This window comes from Magallana gigas, chromosome 7, assembly GCF_963853765.1.
Source record: "Magallana gigas chromosome 7, xbMagGiga1.1, whole genome shotgun sequence".
NCBI lineage: Eukaryota > Metazoa > Mollusca > Bivalvia > Ostreida > Ostreidae > Magallana > Magallana gigas.
Genome location: NC_088859.1, coordinates 29,124,005 through 29,151,089, shown reverse-complemented (window position 1 = coordinate 29,151,089; position 27,085 = coordinate 29,124,005). Strand labels below are relative to the sequence as shown.

Here is a 27,085-nt window from a genome sequence, read left to right as displayed (position 1 = left end):
GTGAGAAATTGTTGATTTTTTAAATTGTACTAAAACGAAACAAAAACCAAAAAAAAAAAAACCCAAAACAAGCCCAAAAAAACCCCAAAACAAAAAAAAAAAAAAAAAAAACTAACCCCCTCCCCCCAAAAAAAACCAAACAAACAAAACCAAACAAAAAAACACACACCCCCCCCCCCAAAAAAAAAAAGAAAAGAAAAAGAAAAGAAAAGAAAAGAAAATTATACAATAAAAATGAAAATTACACAAAACAAATAAATGTTTTCAAAATACAAAGGGAAAATTGTACAACACACAAAAACAATGTATGTTATGAAATTGAAAGTGAGTAAATATTACAATTTTAGAAATGTTACAGACAAAAAAATTACAGTTTATCTGTGCATTTTGTTATTTTACTTTGTATAGCAATGGTGCGGAGATGGTAACCGTTGACGACTACTTCACAAATCAGAATGTCGGTGATTTTGCAGCAACGCAGAATGCCAACATGTTTTGGACGGGTATGTTATACAGACTTGGTACTTGACTGAACTCAATTATAAAACATTAAATCAGATTCCTTATTCAAAAAAATACAAAAATAAAGAAAAGTGAGGAGAGAACTTGTAAAATTATTATGGTTGCACGATAATCTGTGAAAGTTTGAGGCATGGTGGGTGTCCAAAATTAGGTAGGGAAGGGGCAAATTATTTTTTTTGTGTTACAGAAAATTCTTATAAAGAAAATGGAGGCTGTCATTTGTGAAAACTTATCATTAAAAAGCCATTGAAGTAGGGACAAATTGACATCTTAAAGTACTTCGAAAGGTCACTGTGTACGTGCAGTTTTAGCTCACCTGAGCTGAAAGCTCAAGTGAGCTGTTCTGATCACATTTTGTCCGTCGTCCGTCTGTCCGTCCGTCTGTCTGTCTGTAAACTTTTTACATTCTGAACTTCTTCTCTAAAATCGCTTGGCCAATTTCAACCAAATTTAGCACAAAGCATCCTTATGGAAAGGCAAATATAAATTGCAGAAATGAAAGACCGATCTTCATTCAAAGCGGAGAAAACCTCGAAACTGTAGAAAAAAAGGGTGCATTTTTAAAAATCTTTTTCTCAAGAACTACTGAGTAAAATTCAACGTTACGAAAATATTAATAAGACAAAGAGAATGGTGGTCAATCAGTTTAACTTGGGGCTTGATATTTCATATATCGAAAACCAGTCTATATTAGAGGCAGCCATCTTGAACTGATGTGAATTTGCTTGTGCCACAGTTTACGTGGGAAGGGAATATTTGAAACATCCAAAATATATTTGTGCCGTTTATGTGAAGTAAATTGAGGTTAAATATTTCAATGCGTTGACATTTTTATTCGTGACGGTGGTTTTAGCTTGTTTTGATTTTCGTTTAGCATGTGTAGTTTCTTTTTTGTTTTGACTTGAGAGGAACCATCGTCTTTATTTTAGAATTTAAAATTATTACGTGTAGACCGGTAAATCAGACAGGTGATTGTTTACATGTACCTGCGCGAAATCTGATGCACTAACAACATATAAAATAATATCCATTATGTTGGTACATGTTGTTTGGTACGATCTCTACGTAATAATAGTTGATTAATACAACATGTTCTAATAAGTTGTTCAGCAATTTCGATCTAAACGGAGACTATTCTCGCTGCTAAAAAGACATAAGTATATATATTATGAGAAATAAATTGTTTTGTTTTGGTGCATTTTTCTCTTCTTTTAATTGTTTACAAATTTCTATTCACTAATCTGAGAGTCAAGCTTCGAGTTATAAGCAAGATACAGAGCTTTGCGCACATTGCTACTGTATGTTTGTACACAAAGCTGAGGTTATGCTTTAGTTAAACCAGGCCTCTCTATTCTCCTTTATTGGGGCCGATATTTGACCGATTTCCCAACGTAAAAAAAGCATCTTTTTTTCCAAAATTGAGTGTGTTTTTTCCAATTTGAGATTGACTAAAATAAATAATGTAACTAAAAGAAAAATTATTCTTATTCTAAATATATATCATGTATACTAATATTCAGCAGTCATAAAAACACTGTGAAGATCTGCATGCGCAACACTATCGTATTGTGAACTGTTTCTTGTGATCGGTAACTTAGCCAGAATTTCCTCGGACAGAGTCAGTGTAATTGAAAAACGACATTTAATACTTTTAATCCTGATATTACAGTTAGTTGATAAGCTGTTAATAGTTTATAATTCTGCAATAAATGTTAAAATTATTATTAAAATGTTTGTCTAAACAGATCCTCGACAAAACGGTAGTAAGTAGGTCAGAGGGTTGGACTAATACCCCAAATACACAGAAGTACAGAGACTGATTTTATAAATATTGTCATTCAACTTACACAATCAAAAACTTATAATTTGTAAAAGGTATAAATACAAAAATAAATCAAATCTACTTTAATATAAATAAGATAACTTTTTTGAAATTCTGATAAACTGTTTCATTTTTTTCTTTGCCATTTGACATACATGTATATAGTAATTACACAAAAACCTTTTGGGAAATTTTACATCTTCATTAAAAAACTTGTATCACACTCTATGAATTAACTTTTTTCCTTCTCATTGTTTTACTCACATGTTCCCAGTTTTAAAAATGATTTTTTTTAAAAATATTAATTCTAAAAAAATCCTATCAGTAATAAAATCTAAGTAAGAAAAAAAAATTCCCGATTTTTATCAAAACGTCGCATTTTTCCCAATCCATTGGCTCCGGCCCCAGTACCAAAAATGGGTTTGAGAAGCCTGCTGAGTTCGTTTATATTTTAAATTCAGCTATGCTGAATAGGAAATACCAAGTTCAAAAATCTTAAGTTGAATGTAATTAACTCATGTGAACAAAAATATGACTCAAACCAAACTATGTATCTTGCTTATAATTCTATGATTGACACTGAAAGTTTGGTTGATCAATAGAAATGTCTTGCTAAAAGGATGATATGCTATATCTACTTTCTGGTGTCCCTTCTTAAACGATAAATTGCATAAAATCTACACAATTTGTTTTGTCTTTTAAAAGTCTTTTTAACAGTTTCCATAGTCCTGACACATTATTATAATGAAGATAAACGCATAAGCGATGTTCTTAAAAAAGTATTGCAACGGAAAATCATCTTTGTAGACATTTGTTGTTTTTAGCTCACCTGAGCTGAAAGCTCAAGTGAGCTTTTCTGATCACCTTTTGTCCGTCGTGCTTCTGTCCGTCCGTCCGTCTGTAAACTTTTCACATTTTAATCTTCTTCTCTAAAACCACTTCGCCAATTTCAACCAAATTTGGCACAAAGCAGCCCTATAGAAAGGTGATTATGAATTGCAGAAATAAAAGACCGATCTTTATTTAAAACGGAGAAAATCTCGAAACTGTAAAAAAAAGGGGGTGCATTTAAAAAAAAATCTTCTTCTCAAGAACTAATGAGTCAAATGCAATGTAATTTTGCAAAAATAATCCTTATGTAAAGGAAAATATAAAATGCAAAAATTATCGGCGAATTCTGTTTCAAATTTGAGTAATATACGAAAATAAAAATAAAGAGACAATCGTGGTCATGTCAATAAGAATATAACTTCGGGTTCGGTATTTCATATCGAAAACGAAAGTTCTTTGTATAAGGCAGTCATGTTTGAATGTTGACGCATGACAAACGGGTCAAACTGACAAAGATGAATTAGCTTGCTGTGCAACAGTATACGTGCGAAGGGATACTTGAAACATGCTAAATATATTTGTCCCGATTTCGTGAAGTGAATTGAGGTAAAATCTTTCAATGCGTTGACATTTTCACTCATGACCGTGGTTTTACGTTGTTTTCAATTTCGTTTATGCTTTGTAACTTGAGGGGAAATATCGTCTGTATTTTGGAATTTTTACGTATCGAATCAAATATAGACTTTGGTAAATTAGACAGTTAAATGAATTGTTTACCTGTGCCAAATTAGGAAAATCTGAAGCACTAACAACGTATTTTATATTGTAAATACTATACATTCTATTGGTAATTTGGTACGATCTCTACGTTATGGTTGATTACCGGTATAGTGCAACGTGTTTTGTTAAGATGCTCTGCATTTTCAGTCTAAACAGCGATTGTTTTGCTGCTAGAAATATATAGGTTTATAGATATATTATGAAAAATAAATTGTGCTCTTTCTTTGTTTTAGTTTTCCTCTGTTTTAAGTGTTTACAATTTTCTCTTTACTAACCACATTCAGCTGTGTCAAGTTTCGAAATATAAGCAAGATACAGAGCTTTGCTCACAGAACTGATGCCATTCTTTTGTTCATTCTGAATAGGAAATACCAAGTTTAAAAATCTTAAGTTGAATGTACTTAACTCTTGTGAACAAAAAATTTATTCAAACCAAGCAAGAATTTTGAGTTCTGTATCTTGCTTATAATTCTACGATTGACGCTGAGATTTTGATTTATCACTAGAAATGTCTCGCTAAACGTTAAATACTTATACAGAGAAATTTAAAGGATGATATGCTCTAACAACATTTTGGGTCCCCCTCTTTATACGATGAAACCATACCAACTTTGTTGGTTTTTCAGACACAATTAAATTAAAACGACCTCTTTAAAACAGTTTAAAACATTACTGTTACGGGGATAAATGTATTTCGCTATTCCTAAGAAAAAATTACAGCGGAAAATCATCTTCATTTGTAGCCATTTGTTAACGTTGATTTTGAATAAAGATGGAAATAAAGGGTGGGCCTTAGTAAAACAGAGCGATATGCCTGTCAATACATTGCAGTCTGAGGCTCATTGAGGGGGGGGGGGGGGCAAGACCTTATCAGAAATCTTGAAAAGCAAAAAAAAAATTTGGAGAATGACTATGTCTAACTTTGCAAAAAAAAGTCGGGGTTGGGGCTTCACCCAGTTCCGACGCCTATGCATTGATTATACATGAAATAGCTCTTTAACATATCACATGACAACATTTTTATTCGAGTGTATTCATCTATCAAGTGAGTAAGGTTATAAATAGCTGCAGGTCTGTAGCTTCCGCTCTGAAAAAATTCGGATGGACGACCTGGGAGCTTCAGTGCCTCCCATAGTAAAAATCTGCAATTTACAGCGCACAAAAATCTGCGCTAGTTTTGGACCGATTTACCTTATTTACACACAAACTCTGTGAAAAAAATTAGTACCATTAAATTAGTCTTGCAATTTTCTACTGATGTCGTCACTTTACTTGCCTCAGACTTTTCTTGAAACACGGTTCCCGACCTGGGAAAATGAAGTATGTTAAATTCACCTTGAGATCGAGAGTCGCCATTTTTACATGTAAACAACCTGCACTCTTACTGCAACTCTTCACTTCACGGAACTGGTGATGGTTTTTAAAAGAATATCAGAGGCAAGTAAAGTGACGATATCTGTAGTAAAATGTCCGAAAATTTTTTTGGAATCAAATATTAGTACAGAATGTGCTCGGAAATAATTTTAATAAGTCCAAAACAAGCGCAATTTTTTGTGCGCCGTAAATTGCAGTTTTTACTACATATATGGGACTGTAGCTCCCAGGTCGTCCATCCAAATTATTCAGACTGAGCGCTACAGACCTGCAGCTAGGTTATAAAACGTCACACGAGTTCACGCCTGGTAAACAACAATCGTTTATAATGCGGAAGACCAATTAAATTTTTGAAGTTTTTTAATTTGAGCGCCTTAAGTTACAATTTTCTTCTTCCACATGTAGGATTTTTTTTTCTTTTTTCACATATAGGAATTTTTCCACTCAAATATAAATTTGAGTGGAAGCATCCCCAGATTGTATAGATTCAAGTTTGTTTAAATCACAGTCCCGGGGTACGATGAGGCCACAATGAGGGATGAATTTATACATAGGAATATATAGAGAAAATCTTTAAAAATCTTCTTTTTAAAAACTATTTGGCCAGAAAAGCTTAAACTTGTGTAGAGGCATTTAGTTTGCAAAATCATAGTCCCTGGGGGTAGGGCGGGGCCTCATGGCGGGTTGAATTTGTACATAGGAATATATAGAGAAAATCTTTCAAAATATTCTGGGAAAATGTTCAGTCCAAAACTCAGTACTTTGTGTGAAAGCTTAGGTTATGCAGATTTAAGATTGATGAAACCATGATACCCTAGAGAATTGTGGGGCCACAAAATAGGGGGGGATATATAGCATCAGAGAAAAATCTTTTTAGAGGTACAACAACAAAAGGGGCTTGGTATTTACCCAAAAAAAGATGTGGATAAAAAATTGGCAGATTTTCAATATTTTTTTTGGCAAGATCTACTGTACTTAGTTGTCAAGAAATTTGATTTTGATACTGTAATGCTAATTTGATCAAAGTTAAGGCAGTTATTGCTCAGGTGAGCGATTTGGCCCCTTGGCCTCTTGTTAAAGTGATGGGGGGAGGGGCTAAAATAAAGAGAACTGGAAGTGAACTGTGAACACCAACTGAAAATTTAGTTATCTATATTGCATATAATCTTATTTTCGGTAAAAATGGTATTCCATAAAGGTCAAAGATTAAGTTAATGCAAAAATGAGTGTAAAATTCGGATATTTATTCTTGGTTAATCTACCGAGGGGCCATATGGCACAATATCCTTTGAACGCCCATATAATGCGAGTGTTGCTCAAGTGAGCGATGTGGCCCATTGGGCCTCTTGTTTACTGTCTGTATCAGAAAACAGAGTACTGTAGTAAACTTGTAAACATACAATTTATATATTTATATACGAACAGTTTTATCGAGCAATTTGTAAATGGCAACGAGGAATATTTTTCCACGGTCACAGAAGTGCAACTGTTGCTTTTTGACAGTATGGTTTACACGTATCACTCAGCCAACTTAATTCGCTAACCTAGGGTCTACAATTCACTCCTTTCCGGGGCGGAGTAGATCGTAAACCCATAACTAGCAAAGATGTTGTTCGGTTTGTTGAAAGAAATTAGGAGTGATTAAGCATTTAAAAACACATTATGTATTGGGTTAACTTAAGTGAAAAAGATGTGCGCCTTGTTTATCTGTAAAAAGGAGAGGGACTATATTATGTGATTTATTAAAAAAAACCTCTAATGTTTAACATCAGTAATGTATGAAACATTCTTTGTAACCATAATTTATAACTTTATAGGGATGAGTGAAAAGGGTGTTACAACTAAGAATGGGATAGCCATGACTTGGAACATGAACGCGGAAGCGTCCATATATCAGGGTCGATGGTCGGTGAGGAACCCAGATACAGCTTATGGAGATTGTGTCTACATAGAGAATAAGGACGGTGACTACGTTTGGACTGTAGGTAGCTGTCTGATGAAGATGGCGTTCATATGCCAAAGAACTTCCTGTCTATCTCGTACGTAATTCATTTAGTCAAGACTCATTATACGTTGATGATCAGATCTATATATAGTATTTACTATTGCCGTGTGTTATTTATGCTTATGGTTATAAGTTTCATTTGCTGGTGAAGATCATCTTGCCATAGTGAGCTTTTATAACTTTAATTGCTTTAACTGCATTGTGTATTTAATGTCTTCACCGTTTTTCTGTACCATGCAGTTAAATGATGTAAAAAAAAAATTGCAGAGTTTTAAGAAGAGAGATTGGGGTACTTTATGTCTCAGTCTGTGGTTTGGTCGCTTCCCCATCTTTCATTTTGTGTAAAATATGGTAAAACTGGATAAAGTCTCGTAATTGTTAAGATATTTTTAATTTTACCATACAGAGAGTTTCCACTGTGACAATGGTCGCTGTGTTAACGCCAATTGGCGCTGTGATGGCGTGAATGACTGTGGAGATTTTTCGGATGAAGTGAATTGTGCAGAAAGATGTAGGTACTTGCTCACTGCCAACTCTGGAAGAATCCAATCTCCAAACCACCCTTCAAACTATCAACCTTCCAGAGTGTGCACATGGACAATAGTTGGACCTGAAGGATCCAATATTTATTTAGAGGTGAGATGGTAAATTTGTTAAGGGTTATTTTTGTCCAGTTATTCCAAAAATTACCCTAAGACAAACGTTTTTGGAAAAATAAAAATTGTGATTTTAAGAAGGAACTACTTTGCTTTTGCTTGCTGACAACGTGCATACAATGATGGAGGAAATAAAGTATGGAATAAAATCTTTATTTGTCACATGTTTAGCTTGATATGCTTTGGATATCACCCATGTGATTAATTTTTGTTACAATGTGTATTCTTACGCCGTGTGACATCATAGCTGAGCACTACGTATATTGCATGACGTTTTTTGTAACACACATGTCGAAGCAGAATTCTCTTACAATACAGAAACAGTTGTAAAGATCCACACGCCTACCAACAAAGTTATGCAGATTATACGCAAAAATTTTCAGACAAATAAACAACTACAACAACTTATTTAGGAACATTTCTACAATTGTCTTGAATTCAATGTTGTATCCTAACGTTCCCCTGGTTGAGTTATCCGCCACTTTCAGTTCAATGAAATCAGCACTTCGTTTCAAAACGCTTAATAAAACAGTTGCAGCCACTTAAGCACGACAATGAGTGACATGGTGAATCCAAAACTTAGTGATATAGTTAGAAGAATCTAGAGTTATAAATGTGAAATATTTAACTGTCTTTTTAAACATTCTTTCACATGCGTGATAATGATGTTTGTGTGTTTGCCTTGAAGGTTTATTCTTTATGCTTAATATTGTTGACATCACGAAATAAATGTGTTTTGTGGTTCACAACTACTAGATTAGATCGAAGTTTAATGAAAAAATGTGATGAAAAGAATCTGTAATGATTTGCAACGGTATATGATTTTTATCCAACTCGCCAAGACTCGGGGATAGAAAGGACACAACTCGTTGAGTAAAAATTACTTATCATAGCGATCCTTCATACATCAGCATGAACACTGCAATAATTTTTGCATTCCTTTACAATACAGCCCAAGGTTAATCTGCTTGTAAAACTAAATAGTTACAACAGTTCTCGTATATGTTTTTAATTCTCTCTCATAGTTTTTATCCTTTAACACGGAGAAAGACACAGACATTGTGGAGGTCCTTATTGGGGGCCGTACGGAGTCCACCGCCCGCTCTGTGGCCCGCTTGTCAGGACAGCCTAGTCTCTCAACCACCAGATACAGAAGCTACAACAACTACATGATCATCCGATTCTCCACAGATTCCCAGACAGAGAAAGTGGGCTTCACTGCCACCTACATTAGTTGTAAGATTTTCGTTAACTTGAAATATTTAAGGTCACCTCAGCCACTCCGTAAACCAGTTGCAATTGATACGTCGTCGTGCTACATGTACGTGCGTCGTGTGATAACAATTGAACATTTAAAGCATCGATATCGTGAAAACTTTAGGTTTGGAGGAACATAAATTGTAAATTTCACAACTCTTGCTCTACAGGGTCTCTAGGGAAAGGCACAATTTCCCAACATTTGACAATTTTTTTCAAAAACCTTCTCTATTTATTCCTAACTGAAAGAAGAACTGAATTTAAGTTATGTTGATTCCAGGGCAGGAGCAAAATGTCAAAGTGTAAATTCATATTTTTTTTTGGTGAGGCCCAATACAATTTGAGTGTGCATTACTTTGCGCAGCTTGTAAGGTGCAAAGTTGTAACGTTCTTTTGTAATGTTTTCAAATTAAGAATGAACATTATGAATAACACTTATCAGGGAAAATTTTATGATTTTATGGCATTAATCTGGTAAAATTCTATAACTGCGCTTACGACAGCATAGAATATTTTGACATGGCAAACAAATTACATATTAAGCTGTTTAATATAAGTATATTTTAATTTTATTTAAATTTCAATTGTTGTGTCAATTGCATGTATATACCGTTTTGTAGCAACCTCTGATGATACAGTATCTTCTAATGATATAAAGTGGCGTTACTAACGTACTACCTAACAGTCCATTAATGATAGATTTTCAAAATCATTAAGGGTCGAAATTCATATCCACTTATTATATAGGAGAAAAACGCAAAAAGGACATCGTTGACCATTAATGATATAATTTTTATTGCATTAGTGGCTGAAATTCAACCATTAATGATATAATATATGAAATAGTACTGTTTTAGATATTGCATTTTGGCATGCACAACTTCATTCTTAAATAAATAATTATTGATGTCCATCCATTAGGAAAGACAATCCACTAGACCTTATGCAATATAAAAATGTGCCATTATTGGTCAACAGAATGTTATTTTTTATTGTAATTTTCTTAAAATGATGTTTCTTTTTTTCTTCTAAGCTAACAGAGAGAGAGAGAGAGATAGAGAGAGAGAGAGGGGGAGAGGGATAGAGAGAGAGAGAAAGAGAGAGAGAAAGAATTAACATACACATGCATGACTTTACCATTATTTAGGCAAGACCGTTCACTAGGCTTAATGCAATAGTAAGATACATACATATATACCCTTCTTAGATTACGATGTACTTACTCTAAATTGTCATTTTTTACAGTGTAATAATTTATCAAATACACTCTTCTTAGCCAACAGAGAAATAGACAGAGAGACATGCAAAAATGTATGACTTGTCAAAAACTTGTTCAAAACAGTACTATTTCACATATAAATGTAACTGTATTATTAATAGTTAAAGTCGATTCATTAATGCAATTAAAAATTAGATTGTATCATTAATGGTCAAAGATGTACTTATTTTGTCTGTTTATTTTAAACCAGAAGTGGATGTGAATTTTGACCATTATTGATATAATTTAGAAACTGTAATAATGAACGGCTATGTTAGTATGCAAATGATACAACTATATCATTAATGGCACAAATTCAACTGTATATCATTACAGGATATTGTTTCATTAGATGTTACTACAAAGTCTGCAACCATTAATGAAATAGTTATGTATGAAAATAGCATTGTTTTGATTACATGCATTTTGCATGCCCCTTTGTCTTTAATTTTCTCTTTTATATGTACATTTAGCTGATAAGAGTTTAAATAGATTATTTACTCGGTTTAAACCTTGGTCTTTTTATTTACAAATGTTTAATCCAACAGGCACATGCTTATCATAATCATGACATTTTACCTGCATAAACAGCTTCTATTTTGAAAATGAGGACACATTTTATTATGTCCAATTAGTATCAGTTAATTAACAAGATTGTTTTCACAGTTAATGATCAGCTTGTTCTGGATACCTCATTTATGAATATTTTAGATAAAATGATGTGAATAAAAGGAAATGCAGCAAAACGAGCTTCATTTCGAAAAAGTTATCTAAACTTGGGCAAATTACATCGTATTTTAAAACAGTCTTCTAAGAGGTTTGTTCCTTTGCTTAAAAAGAAACATTTTTGTTCATCAGTAGTCTAAAAATTATGCATCATATATCAGTATTTATAGTATATTAATATTTTTCTAGCCTAAATTTACTTAATTCAATTATATTTACACCTACTTAAGAAAATTAATTGTAATTCACTGCAGCGTTTTAGATACCGACAAGGGCCGAAATCTAAACGACCCAGTTCTATCCAGTTTATCGATCGATCTAAACCCTTCAGCAACCTTAGAAAAATCATTGACTGCACAAAATAATTATGATGCTGTCAAACTCAAGTCTCCATATAAGACTTTTACTTTACATACTGATGTACATTTCAATAAATTAGTTACTTTTACTTACTCTGAACGATCAATTCAATAATTTGTTAAAGGAACGATGTACAAATATAAACAATGAAACACTTTCTTTGATGATTCATGCGGGAAATGAATGTAGCGACCATTGCAGTAAAATGTATTCTGCATTGTCTATTTTTAAGTGTACTTCATGTATAGGTTTATTTATTTATTAGGAAATCAACAAATAATGTTGTTCTAAGCCTTGGAGCTAACAGAGAGTAAAGTAACTGTTGGAATATCACATGAATGACAATTCAGAGAATGTATTTTTTAAAGTGCACATATTTGTATCTACGTGTTAGAAATATAAAAAAAAAAATCATTGAATTTTATAGCACAACATAGTTATCCGAAAGAGTTGTACATGACCGCTAGATCCACAGTCAGTACCTTGGAACCTTTATTGTTCAGCTCTCAGGGAAGTAATGCGTACCTTGGAAACCGAGATTATGTGTGGATTATTAGAGCTGAGGAACGCTGGACAATAGTTACCCTAGAGGTAAGCAATACTCTGTTACACAAAATATAATAGCCTCAGTAGCTTTTAGAACTTTCAATGATAATTAAATTCTGAATTTTGAATAATTAGGGCCGAACTTTTGGTGCACCCTAAATTAAACGATCAGTGTCAGTACTGTTGTCTGACCGTCCATCTGTCTTCCTAACATCACTTATTTGGAGCATAATTTTCCTCTCTTAGTTCATTTTGATTCATACTTCACCCATGGCCACAGAATGCCTATGGGTAAAACATGTAAAATGACCCTGAAGAAACTTTCTAGGTCTTGGTTTAAGGTTTTAGCAGAATTATGTGTAAAATCCTTTTTTGAATCATATTTTCTTTTCTCTCGGCCCAATTTGATTCATATCTCAAGTGCCATAGGTCAAATTTTGTGCAGTGACGGTGATGGAGATTATCAAGGTCAAAGATCAAGGTTATATCAAACTTTGTTAAATTTTAACCATATGCACTCTCCCCTTCGCCCAATCTGACAAATGATAATATTTATCCACAGTGTCCATCAAGTCAAAGAGGTTTGAGGTGATATTTGAGCAGAGTTTCTAGATCAAATATTAACCTCTTTAAAGCCAATTTTAGACCATAACCCCCCCCCCCCCCCCTTTGCCCAAGCTTGTACAAGTTTAAGCAATAGATGTTTATAGGTAAGGTATTTGCAGAGACCTTGAATTACAGACTTCCAAGAAGTAAAATTTCAGTCAGAGATTGAGGTCGTAGTAAAGTCCTCAAAAATGCTTTTCGTCCTTATGTTATAAACCTAAATGGGATCTTTTGAATTGGCTACCAACTATATGGGTATTGGTTTTTTTTTTAAATATTTTTTTATTAATGACGGAAAGGTTTTTACACATTTCAGAGAATGAAAATTGACCTGACAGGAGATGACGTGATAGAGATTCGTGATGGAGACTCTGGCAGCGCCCCTCTCCTGGAGAAGTATACGGCTAGTAACAATGACAATGTGGACCTCCCTCTCTCTCAGTCAGAGCCGGTGATGGGGAAGAGGATCGTGTTCTCCACAAGCAATGTGATGTACGTCATCATGAGGACCAGTGACTCTACGTCAGGCACTGGGTTTTCCTTCCAGTACAAACAAGGTATTTGATTTCCTTCTTAACGTACTTGTAAATGAATGTTTAGTTTGATACGTAATGAGTTTATCATTATTTTTATTTTGAATGATATTTTTAAATAGTTGTATGATCTTTAACGGTCATTTGGACCAAAAACAAGAAACATGTATAAATTAGAATTTGGAATGAGCAAATCTTATCAGGAAATACATGATCATGAGATACTTATTATTTTGGATGTGTCGAAGAAAGAACTTCCAATAACATTTTCTTTTTCTATTGAAATAATTTGTTTTTAATGATAGAGATATAATTTTCTCATGGAGCAGAAATATGATTTGAACAATCAAATTATAAAAAGTTTATTTAGGTAATTATGTTGTAATTATAAAACCACAGCAATCAGCATCCCTGATGATGTACTTTAAACCTCATTCTGTTTTCAGGATGTGTTGCTAGATACACTGCGGGTGCAGGGGAGATAATCAGTCCAGGATATCCCAATGTTAATTACGCCAATTTCCAGACCTGTACTTGGACAATAGATATACCTAGTGGCAAAGGTGTCAAGGTTATGTTGGATAGATCTAAGGGCTTTGAAATTGCTGATAATGAGGACTTCATTCAGGTAAATATGTAATTTTTCCCAAATTTTTGCAATTACAGGTACATTAAATCAGCTGTTTGCCAGGTTAAGAAATATCATGTACTAGGCAACAAATAGCTGAGAATGTAAATATATATTTTTCCTATATATATGTTTCAATTTTTATAAAAAATTCATCTTATTAGTTACAAAATCAGAATTATTAGAGAAAGCCACAAGATATTTGTTTAGATCGAATCACAATAGAGTTTTAGTGTTACCAATCTTGAATGAAATTTCTTCATTCTTTGGGTATGTATTATACCGCGCACAGGAAAAGCGTTTTTTCAGCATTTAATTTACACCCAACTTTGGGGGATGCATATTACACGGGTGGGTGCTTTACATGGGCCTTAATTTTTTATTAATATATTAGTTATTACTAAATCTACTTTTTAGATTTACACCAATAGCACAGATGATTCCGGGAATGCTGCCCATGGATCAGGAGCTGGGTTCACGACCATCTCTCTATCCAATGATCAACCCTTTCACAGTCCCAATGGGAAAATGTTCATCAGATTCAAATCTTCTGCTATCACCAACAAGAAAGGATTTCGACTAATCTACTCTATTGGTAAAAATTAAAAGAGCTGGATGGAGCATGAACGGCAGGAATCTAGTACTCTAGTTTTTAGCTCACCTGAGCTGAAAGCTCAATTGAGCTTTTCTGATCACTTTTTGTCCAGCATCCGTCTGTCTGTCTGTCTGTCCGTCTGTAAACCTTTTACATTTTCGACTTCTTCTCAAGAACCACAAGGCCAATTTCAACCAAATTTGGCACAAAGCAGCCTTAATCCTTAGGTGAAAGGAATTCAAGTTTGTTAAAATGTAGGGCCATGCTCTCTTTCAAGGGAGAAAATTAAGAATTATTGAAAATTTGTTGGTACATGTATCTTTAAAAAATCTTCTTCCCAAAAACCAATTGGTCAGAAAAGCTGTGTTTTTATGGAAGCATCCTCAAGTAGTGTAGATTCAAGTTTGTTCAAATCATGATCCCCGGGGTTACAGTGGGGCCACATTTGTACATAGGAATATCTAGAGACAATTCTTTAAGAATCTCCATCTCAAGAACCAATTGGCTAGAAAAGCAGAAAAGCTGTAACATGTGTGGAAGCATCCTCAGGTAGTGTAAATTCAAATTTGTTCAAATCATGATCCCCGGGGGTGCGGTGGGGCCACAATTGGGGGGGGGGGTGAATTTTCACATAAAAATTTATAGAAAAAAACCCATCCTCTTCTCAAGAACCAATCAGTCAGAAAAGTTGTAACTTGTGTGGAAGCATCCTCAGGTAGTGTAGATTCCAGTTTGTAGAAATCATGATCCCCAGGGGTAGGGTTGGGCCACAATTGGGGGCGAATTTTTTCATAGGACTACATAGAGAAGATTCTTTAAAATCTTCTTCTCAAGAACCAATTGGCCAGAAAAGTTGTAACTTGTTCAGAAGCATCTCAGGTAGTGTAGACTATTGTTTTAAATCATGATCGCCAGGGGTACAGTGGTGCAACAATGAGGGGGGATTGGTGATTTTATATAGGAATACATGTATATGGAAAAAAAAGATTTAAACATCTTCTTGCTTAGAACCAATTGGCCAGAAAAGCTGTAACTTGTGTGGAAGCACCCTCAGGTTTTTTTTCTAGTTTTTTCAAGTCATGATCCCTGGGGATAGGATGGGCCTATCATGAGGGGGACGTATTTTTACATAGAAATGTTAAGAGAAATATCTTCTTTTTGAAAATTAATCAAGCAGAAAAGCTGTTAATTCTGGTAGTTAAATGTATACAGAGAGAACTCTTTAAAAATCCAATAAAAAGGATGAGACTATAATGAGGTGGGGGGGGGGGGGGGGGGTAGTGGTTGAATTTTTAATATTTACATAGGAAATGAAATCATCATATTGACATTTGTTGATTCTCAGTTGTTTAGACTGTGGACCTAGATAATTCTTGGGCCACACAAGGTGTTCAAAATTTGATGTAGGTTTATATTTATATGAACAGTTTTTTAAGATCTTTTTGAGAATGGCAATGGTCAATATGTGATATAGCTATGAAATCATCTTTATGTAGTTACAAAAGGTGCTCAACACAAAAATATTTGTAAATAATTTTGAAAATCTTTTAAAACAGGATCAATTTTGCCATTCTTTATCCCAATATTTTGGATATGACCTCATAATCTAGCTAATTTTATTAAGTGTTGTGTTTCTCAGGTAAGCGATGTGGCCATGGGCCTATTGTTCGTTGATATTTATATCGTCGATGAACAGATTTTTTTTTCAAATTCTTCAGGCACGTCATTCAGGTTAGCCTTAATTCACAAAAATTAAAAACAATTGATGTAAACTACATGAACTATCATAGCAACCTGATTTTATTGCAGTGTATTATATTTAGCACTTTTAAGCAAGTGACTTTCTTATTCAAAATAATATTCGAGGTTTTATTGATATTTTTGGACATTATGGGAATCGATTTCATCCTAGAAAACATGCTTGAAAAGAAGAAATTCTGTGCTTCCATAAAAAAGATCTTAACAAAAAACCTAAATCCTGGACAGCTGGGTGACGGGAGTACTATATTTACCGCTTGCCGTGTACTGTCATGGCCATTTTCAGACTGTACTGACCTTTATGAGAAGAATGCTTTGTATATATATTTAGAAAAATATTCATTATTTAAAGCGTAGATGTATTGAAATTTTCTTACAAAATAATAGTTTATTGCTAATAAATCATTTCTAAAAATTTAAAGTAGATATGATGAGAAGTTATGGGGTTCCAGAGAATCTCTTTGTTATATTTCTTGCAGAGACTGTCAAGTCCTTCAATGATGTTCACATAATGCTTTTGAGTGTTTAAGTGTCTTTTCTTGCAGACTGCCCAGACCCTGGTTTGACAGAAGCCTCTGAGGTGAACCCCTCACAGACAGCTGTACAATTACGTCAGTTTGACAACGAGTTCACTGTCAGCTGTAAAAATGGATACGGCTTCCATTCTGATGAGTTGAATCTGCGCACTGCAAGAATGAAGTGCATGTATGGAGGGAAATGGTTGGTTGAGCAGAGAACTCGTACAATTCCTCAGTGTAAACGTAAGTTTGTAATGGAATACAACATTAAACTAGAAAAAACATATATGGCATTAAGTTTGTTTCTTAAAAGATTAAGTTTGTTAGAAAAAAAACCCTTTCATGAACACTTATCAAATTATATTGCATTTACCTGTGTTATTATTGCAATTAGTTTCGTTGGATTTTATTAATAGCCAATTACTGTGGAGAACCAGTGGCTGTTGAGAATGGTTACATTTCACAATCCAGTGGTGTTGTGTTTGGATCGTTTGTGACCTTTACCTGTTTCCCAGGGTTCACTTTGCTGGGTTCTGCCAACATCACGTGTCAGTCCACTCAGTGGACCAGTAGGCCACAATGTGTTTGTAAGTTTTAATCCTTCTTTTTTTAATTAAAGTAAACCTATCTTTGTGATTTTTTCATTTTTTTGTTTAAATGATGAAAGTAGAATTAAAAAGTATGCTGAAATTATTACATATAAATTACAGTAGCAAAAGTCCATGAAGGAAAACAAAGTTGTTTTTGGCAGTTGCAAACTGAAATTATAACTTATACGAATTTTAAACTGTAATTCTCACAGTAAACTTTAATTTGAAAATACTATCTGTATTTTTTTTTCGCAAACTCAGTAAGCATTATGAATAAATGATGGGCGATATTAAAGAAACTCTAGTTTAAAAGTTGTCTTCTATCTGTGTACAGCTCCTAACTGTTCAGCCCCGCCTACTATCAGCAATGGCCAGCTCTCCAGCAGCAGCAACCAGTATGCTGCCATTGTTAACTACACCTGTAATTCCGGGTACCAGTTGATAGGAGCACCAATCTTGTTTTGTCAGCCCACAGGCCAATGGACAGCCTCAGCCCCCGAGTGTATAAGTACGTATCATGGCTAGATTTGTTATATGTTGAAGTGGTAGAACTGTTGGGTAATATTTTTTTACATTGTCATTTTCTTCATATATATTCTGATATACATTTACAAAATAGTAAACAACATAAACATACAGTAGCTCCATGATCAGAATGTATTCTTTTTTAAAATTAATTGAAATTTGACTGCATTTTTGGATCAAACTAAACTCTTTTTTGAATCACTAACATTTTTATTTTCATTTTGTAGAAGTCACATGCCCTATTCCTGGAATAAAAAATGGCAGAGTGTCCTCTTCCACCTTACCTAAGTTCCAAGAAACTCTGACAGTAACTTGTGATGTAGGATACAGGATGAATGGATCTGCCACCATTACATGTAGGGAAGACAGAAGTTTTGATGCTGTGCCAAATTGTATTGGTAAGTATGCTGTCCCATGCTCAGAAACTAGTCAGATACAGACAGCTAGTCAATGTAAATCAAGCTTTAATACACATCGAAGATATGAACACAGTGTTTGTTTACTGCATGAAGAACACGAGAGAGTCAATTCAAAAAGTAAAATATACCTTAATGGAATTGCATATAAGTCAAAGTGCATAAGAAGGAAATACATTGTTCATAACTCTATATGTTATTATCATTTATTAGGTTTGTTACTGACTGACTACGGAAATATATCTGCGAGGCGAACCGATTTTTTCCGTAGTCAGTCAGTAACAACCTAATAACTGTTTTGTTTTTCCGAGGACTATCAAATGAAACATTTATATCTCAAGAAGCGATGCTCTAAAAAATTTCATGTAAACGTGGACTTAAATCTCATCCAATTTAACACAGGCGAACACTCAAGATTATCATTCTCACCTTTCAAATTGTCTTTAAAAACATCTGCTGCACCCTTGTTCACTTACAATGTTTTGTTGCTATTTAATTTTAACCGTTTTCTCCCTTTCCCTCGCAAAGGTTTGAATAAATCTTGAATTTGCCATTTTTTCCAGACACAACAATGTGATGTCAATTCAATTAAGGGCAACTTCTCTAATTTGAAAGTAATTTCAAAGTGCAACTACTCCAAATATTCTGAGAATGTATGGAACTAGGTTTCTGTACTGAATATTATGAAATTTCGAGATGAGTAGGCGAAGCGTCGGCCATATTGCCGAATATTAATTCTCACCAGACGGATAGAGATACATTTAGAGATATATCCGGCGGTCACGTGCCATGATTAAACCAATGAAAGTGTGACATTTCAGTCCAAGGGTACACAAGTAAAATTACCAAAATACATACAAAGTTTGGGTCTCCCTATCACGAAAAAATAAAGGAACGTGGTTTTACAAATTCGTGCTTGGCGCCATGGTGTTAGTTGCATTATAATCTTTGAACCCGATGCGAAACAAATGAATCCAGATTATATCTGAACTCAATAAACAATTTCGGAATGATTCGAGAACACTCCACGTGTAATAATTTAACAATATTACCCTTTACGAAAATGTTCACACTCTCATTCCTACCACCCACCACCCCACAAAAAATAAATTTACCAAAAAAACATGTGTTTAATTGTCAGCTAAAATTCAATGGTGCAGTGACCAGAATACCATCACCTTTGAATGTACACGTGAAAATAAAATGAACATCATAATATTTATCTTCCTTTCATGCCCGGCCCATTTCAGTTGTTCATTAAGAATAAGAAAGTAAATTTTAAAAGATAAATATGTATTTAATGAGACATACGTACGTCTCATATAGATACACGGCACAGTTTCACATTCACATTAGGACGTGCGCGGACTTTTTGCACTAGTCCATCAGCACTTGAGATAGCTTCTTCAACAAGTCCAACTTGCCACAGACATCGCGCTACATCTTTATCTCTGACAACCATACCTCCACCACCTATAAGGTTTGGTGCTCCATTAGTTCACTTACGGCGAGACTGTAGAGTATATGAAGAAACTGACCAATTCACTTAAGTATTGTACTTGTCTCCAATATTCTATACAGATTAGGAATGTCAACATTCACTCAGGTAGAGATTTGTCCTGATATTTTCTGATTCAATAGTATTGCAGGGCTCAATAAAAGAGGCATATCTGGATTACTTGATGTACATGTAGTAGTAATCGGTATCAGTTGATGATCGCTGTCACTTTGGCCATCAGTGTACTAAACCTTACAAGTGAGATTCTTTTTCTTTGGTCCTATTAGTAGAACATCTAAGACACGCCGTATCACTCTTGTCATCCTTTCCCACACTCCTCCCAAGTGGGAAGAATGAATGAGGAGTGTTGAAAATTAACTTTATCTCCTTGACTGGTCTAGGAAGAATTACTAAGTTTCGTTCCAGATTTGTTTCATTTTTTAAATAAGAACACGTGTAAGGGAAATGCATAGATTATCTGTGTACAATGTTTTTGTCACCACAATCAGTGATTCACTTTGAATGCCTCTCTATTCAACCATTAGGTTATCTAAAAATAGGACTAACGTTATACCGGCTAAAATGAGTAAATAAATAAATAAACAGTTAAAAAAATCAGCTTGAAACAATATTGAAAAAAATCTCATTCAATTTATAAAAATAATTCTTGAATAGAAATATGCAACAGTACGAAAGCCGAGAAGGATCATTCGAGATTCGAGATTCGAAATACGAGATTCGATATACGAGATTCAAGATTCGAAATTCGAGATTCAATATCTAAATTAACCAATCAAATCATGGATCTGAAACCTGTATCCTAGCAACATCAAACTGTTCTAAATAAAGATCATTCGTACATGCTCTTTCCTACAAATAAATGTCATAATAGATCTTATATAGTGGTTATAAAATGGTTAAATTAACATTGATGAATTAACCCCACACAGTATAAACAATTAAATTAGTGATAACACTGTTGGCTTTGCGAATATTAGTGGTTTTGTTTGCCCTGTGTGTATTTCCCCCCGAGCAATTTTAACCCGAAGTGTATTCGCCCCAACTGTGTAAAAATCGGCTCGCGAAGAAAGATCTGTTTAATCTAAATAATTAAAACTGAGTGTGGTTTTAGCTATGAAACGAAACACAATGAAATAATCGACATGTCAAAATATAGGTTATGATAAAATTTTAAACCATAGAAGATATAATGATTTACAACCTCAACGACAACAATCCAGATAAGAATAGAATATTGTAGGGTATGGCAATGCCGTTGGAGAGAGAGAGAGAGAGAGAGAGAGAGAGAGAGAGAGAGAGAGAGAGAGAGAGAGAGAGAGAGAGAGAGAGTTTTGTGGTGTCAAATTCAATTTTGATTTAGAATTGAAAATTGATTTGATTAAATCATTTGATACAAGCATATATAGACAATAATTAAGCCTCTAAAAGGAGAAAAGAGAGGAGGTAGCTAGGGTAGGACAGACCAACTAGCAAGCTTTAATTTTAACGGTGTTAGCGCACCTGTGATTTACTCTCTCTCTCTCTCTCTCTCTCTCTCTCTCTCTCTCTCTCTCATCACCTAGCATGCATTTCCTTTTCCGTGAGGGCCCGGTTTGGGGTATATGTGATGTCTTACATTAGCTAGCGAAAATGATAAAAAAAAACCATGAAATTTTCTTTAAATTGTGTGCGGATGTTGTAGTCAATAATCTGTTTTCAGTAAATACATTTCAAGAGGGGCGGGGGGCTATATAGTCCTAAATAATTTGTCAGTTATTCTGTCGGTTTATTCCCACTTAGCCAACATTCTGAAATTCTCAATTCCCACTTGGCCAACATTTTGATTTTTACACCTGAGTGATCAGGAGGCTATAGTCTGTTTTCACATGTAAGTGTATTTGTTATCAATTACCTGAGAATAGTTTATTGAAAAAATGCAAATAACAAAATAGCATTCAATTTTAGCTATAACATGCATATGATATTTAAAATAAATAATTAAATAAAAATAACCAAAGTATATTTTTTTCCAAAAATAAATCATCAATTTTATGCGAGATTATTACGTAACACATTTTATATGTATTAACCAATGCAAGTACTTGCATGATTAAAACATTTATGTAAATTAACAAACTGTTTATAAATTGGATGTACATGTATATATACATTAATAAGATAGATCAGCAGTTTTTAAAGAATAGACTAGAAACATGTATAACTATGTTCTAATATAATATTATATTTAATTAAACTTTTGACATTACAATTTAACGCAAACAACACAGTTTTGTACCTCATGTACATGTGTATTTTAATGATTTGAGAGATTAATTTACAGAATCAAAAGCCTGAAAATTATGACTTCTTATAATTGTTTTATGGATTGTTAGTTGAAAGATATAAAAAGTAAAAATGCCCGATATTCAGGTGCAGGTCAACTTTTAAAAAAAAACGACAAAGGATGATTTTATCTTCTTAACTAATAATGTATTTATCATCATACAATGAATCTTATAAAATGTGAGGTATCATCGTTAGGAATATAATTAAGGACTTAATTTACTCAAGCGTTTTTTTTGTATTTTGTTAATTTCATATTATCTAGATTGGAAATATTCAATATAATCATAGAAACCAAAGAAATTAAGAGGACGAATTAAGTTTTTATAACTTGTGCCCAATCCCATTGCAATATATAATGCAATAAAATATGTTCAAATCAAACGTGACCCTTATAATTACAATATTTTTCAAGGCCAAGTTTAAAAGGCAGCTTATATAATTATCTCAATAAATGATGAAAATAGACAAACCATGATATTTGTACCTTAATCAAGGGCATAAATTATAAGGGAATATGTAACAGTTAATTTTTTAAAATTATATTTTCATCTGAATTAATTATATAAAGTACTAGGACAGAAGCTCAATTCATATTTATTCCTCTGTAGGCTAACAAATATTTTATTTCTCCGACTTTTATCTGAAAACAGACTATAACTTACCTGTAATTAAATTCTTTTGTTCTCCACCTGCACGCCATTCCCACTTAGCCAACACAAATTTACCTGTATTTTACCTGTATTTTTTCAAAATGTTGGCTAAGTGGGAAGACACCATTCTGTCCCCACTTTGTTTTCTCTTCGTTTTCCAGGGTTTTTTTTTTGGCTCGGCAAATTAATATAAAACTTTCTGTGTAGCTCCATAACGATGCACTGTAGATAAATTATGAGTAGTTTTACTTTCGATAAACAGGTACATATCTGTAATTGATATTTGATTTGAGTCTTATAATCGGATTTAATATTCCAATAAATATAGGATAGGAAAGAGTAGACAGGACTTTTTTGCACATATCCTACTGTACCATTCATTCAACACAGGTATTAGCACTCATCGAGTTCGACTTGCTTTCCTTATTTTATCCACTGGATTTAAAGCTATTTATTTTTGAAAATATTTTGAATTTATGGCCTGATTATATATAAATTAGAGCTGCGCTGGTGCATCTATTTAACCAAATGGACTAAAATATAACCAAATGAATCTAAAAATTTTGACAAAATTAGTTATAAACGTACGACTCTTTTTTCAAATCTAATCTTAAACCACACACATTTTAGCAAATAAAACGACTGTCACAATTGTTTCATTTTTTTATTGGGAGGGAGGTGGTGCCGGACATGTATTTCTTGTGACAGTTGTGCTATACTCTCATTTGTTATAATAGGTAATACTTATTGATATAAAATGAAAGTTTCCAATTACTCTGTACATAGCTTCTATCATGCATTTTGACCCGTGCGATAGTTTAATACAATTTTCAAAGCATTTAATGTAATTCAACCGATCATTTTTGAAATTTAATTTTCTGGATCCCCGCCTGATACGTCCGCCTTCTTGTATATTAGAATTACATGTACGTTGACCATATGTACACATTGACTTAATCGGCTATGTTATGTGACGATAACATTTTTTATCAATGTTTTTGCAGGATATGTAACAAATAACAGCCTATTTGTTGGTTTTTGCACTGATTATTTGAGATAATTTTCCGCCATCTGTTATGCATTCAACACACCACTCACAGTTTCTTTATTTGGTGTTCTGTGTGTATGGCGACAAATTAGTAAATTTGCACCACTCGCCCCTTGTAGCTTCACCCTGATTACATTTTATCTGGCTAAGTGTAATGTAGTAGTATATTAAATACAAACATCTTTGTTTGCAGTGCTTATTTACATCTCTAGAGATTTACTTACTACTTATTGTTAATTTTGGTGCGGGGGGGGGGGGGGGGGGTAGGAAACTACAGAGAAACTGGCTGTGATACATATGCCTGTCTGTACCTTTTATTCTTTCTTGTTGATATATCAATGAATTAATTATAACAAAATACATGTTAACAATAAATTGTGAAATATTCATGCACAATCAAATTTTTTAAAAGTTTTACTGTTCTCTGCACAAGAAATCGGTAATGTAAACAAATTGGCACCCTATCATCCCTACCTTTAATGGTAGAGAGTAGGTATCCTTCTATATTGAAAACAATTCATAAAGTAAGACTCATAGTAAGTTGTTTACTGAGGAAAAGGAAAAAAAATGTATTAATTAATAATTCCGTATGATGTGATAATATCTCAATGATTTGTTTAACATCATAGTACTAGTGTATGACTGTATGTATACATAAAAACGATAAGTAATGCTTATATTTATTGGTGAAACCGGACTGATTATTCATAATTAGATTATTTAGATACATGTGCTAATCTTCATGCGCAGATCTAGAAAGGAGGGGGTCAAGGGATCTGGACCCCTCCTCGGGAAAATTGGAGCTTATTAAATTTACATAATAAAATTATTTAAAATTAGCCTAGGACCCCCCCCCCCCCCCCTACAGTAAAAAGTTAGCTACGCTTATGAAGTTCTCTACCATAACCGCATTTTTACACAAAAGGGGTGAATAAACCCGGATTTTAAACTATTACTGGTGGTGAAATACCCCAGGGTTCAAACGCATCAGGTGGAAATGCACCAGGGCAAACAAAATCACTTAGATCCGCGAAGCACACTGCATTATTACTAGTCTACTTAGATATTCTGTGTAAAAGTAAATACAAATAATTATATAGTTAGGTAGGGAGAAGTGAACATAGCATTTATTTGTATATAAGAGCATGCACGGATGATTTTTATTTAGAACTGTTTGATGTCGCTAGGATACATATTTTCAGATCCTTGATTTGATTGGTTAATTTATATTATGAATCTCGAATTTCGAATCGTGAATTTCGTATTTCGAATCTCGTATTTTGAATCTCGAATCTCGAATGATCCTTCTCGGCTTTCGTACAACAGGCATAATGGTTCAATATATTAAAGCCTAAATGCCTAGTTGCAAGTCTGATAGCTTACTAAAAAATCTAGAAAAATGCTCAGTTGAAAGGAACCGACAAGAGCATTTGTTTAAATTTGAGTCAAGATTTCTGACACAATATTGTTTGCAATGTAAACTTTGTATATATACATGTATATATACATGTATGAGGAACAACTTTGCCTATGAATGGCAAGTATTTTAAAAATAATTCCAAAATCCTTTTATGACGTCTTTCATCACTAAAATACACTTTATTCCTACAACGCCCCGCTTCGATTTTTTCAGATTCAAAAGGAACCGCCATCTTAATATCAAATGTAAACAAAACAAGCACATTCCGATCCCGGATTTAGTAAATGACAAAACCAACTGAGGAGAAAAGTATTTCCGAAATACTTTTTTATGATTTTTGATTTTTCTCATTTCTTTCTATATATTCTATTTAGACTATTGTACTGAAAATCGCCATTGTGGTAATGCTATGCAAATAAGTAAAATGTACACCACTTCTCCATATGGAAGACACAGTCTAACTCATTGTTTAATCTATAACAATGTTTGATAAACTATATATACTGAGTCATTGATTGAGCGGGTTGATACAGTATTAATACACCCAGAGCTTGATATTGAATAGTTAAATGTATACAATTTGTTTTTACGTAATATTTTTAGCTCACATGAGCTGAAAGCTCAAGTGAGCTATTCTGATCACATTTAGTCCGTCGTCCGTCTGTCTGTCTGTCTGTAATTTTTAAAAAACTTTTTGAACTTCTTCTCTAAAACTGCTTGGCCAATTCCAACAAAAATAAGCACAAAGCATCATTATTGGGAGGCAAATATAAATTGCAGAAATGAAAGACCGATCGCTATTCAAAGCGGAGAAAACCTCGAAACTGTAAAAAAAAAAGGTGCATTTTTCAAAATCTTCTTCTCAAGAACTACTGAGTCAAATTCAACGTAATTTAGCATAAATAATCTCTATGGAAAGGAAAATATAAATTGCAAAAATTATTGGCTAATTCTGTTTCACATCTTAGTTATTACGAAAATAATAATAAAGGAAAGGCGTGTTACAATCAGTTATAGCTTCGGGTTCGATGTTCCATCTTGGAATCTTGGAGTCTTGGTAAAATGGTATTCTCTCACCAGAGGTTATGCTACACAACTTCGCTTACACCTCTGTCAACGCCGGAAAAATAGTCTGTCACATGATCAAAACAAGCATGGCGAGCACATGATATTGTTGATTCGCTTCTTCTGTACAATCAGCGTGAAGGGAAGTCATCGACGGGCGATGACTTTGAGGACACGTTTAAGAACATCAAAGGAGATGGCATTGCTGCTGATTTATGTAAAATCATCGATGAATCGGTAGCGTACAGAAACTGATTTTTCAAACTTCTGTCAAACTAGATCATGTGATCATATTTTAATGTTTACCTCCGCAAAATAGTTCTTCCAGTAACGTTGAAATAAAAATAATTACTGGCGTTAAAGATTTGATTTTAATTATTCATAATCATATTCATAGAAAAAAGGAATAATCAGATTTTAATTACATTTTGCCCATCGTTTAAGTGTGTTAAAGAATCTTGTACATCGGGCGTTGACAGATGTGTAAGCGAAGCTTGTGTAGCACGACCTCTGGTAAGAGAATGGGTAAAATGGATAGGAAAACCCGGACCGGGAGAAAATAAAAGACGAGGCAGATCGAGATTTCCAGTGTCATTGAAATCAGAATATGTTACAGACGAGGTATAGAATAGGCTACTTTTTATATTCTATAACCAGGTACTATAACCAGGATGTGCGCATGCGTGAACCAACTTTCCATCGGGATCGGTAAATGATTGGGAGGAAATTCGAAAGCTATTAGGAGGAACTTC

General features: G+C 33.8%; 1 protein-coding gene across 2 annotated transcripts in view; it reads left to right on the top strand.

Annotated features, from left to right (window-relative positions):
- LOC117684422 (uncharacterized) overlaps window positions 1–27,085 on the top strand; it is a 339,336-nt gene that overhangs the window by 229,304 nt on the left and 82,947 nt on the right. Inside the window, exons 4-15 of one of the 2 annotated variants that reach the window (XM_066067797.1) lie at window positions 409–503; window positions 7,147–7,368; window positions 7,741–7,970; window positions 9,016–9,226; window positions 12,019–12,182; window positions 13,060–13,300; window positions 13,723–13,904; window positions 14,322–14,499; window positions 16,803–17,018; window positions 17,192–17,362; window positions 17,700–17,873; window positions 18,118–18,288. The exons of the other annotated variant lie outside the window; for it this stretch is intronic. Coding sequence (XP_065923869.1) covers window positions 409–503; window positions 7,147–7,368; window positions 7,741–7,970; window positions 9,016–9,226; window positions 12,019–12,182; window positions 13,060–13,300; window positions 13,723–13,904; window positions 14,322–14,499; window positions 16,803–17,018; window positions 17,192–17,362; window positions 17,700–17,873; window positions 18,118–18,288 — 2,255 coding nt within the window. The remainder of the gene's footprint in view (window positions 1–408; window positions 504–7,146; window positions 7,369–7,740; window positions 7,971–9,015; window positions 9,227–12,018; window positions 12,183–13,059; window positions 13,301–13,722; window positions 13,905–14,321; window positions 14,500–16,802; window positions 17,019–17,191; window positions 17,363–17,699; window positions 17,874–18,117; window positions 18,289–27,085) is intronic. 2 annotated transcript variants of the gene reach the window in all.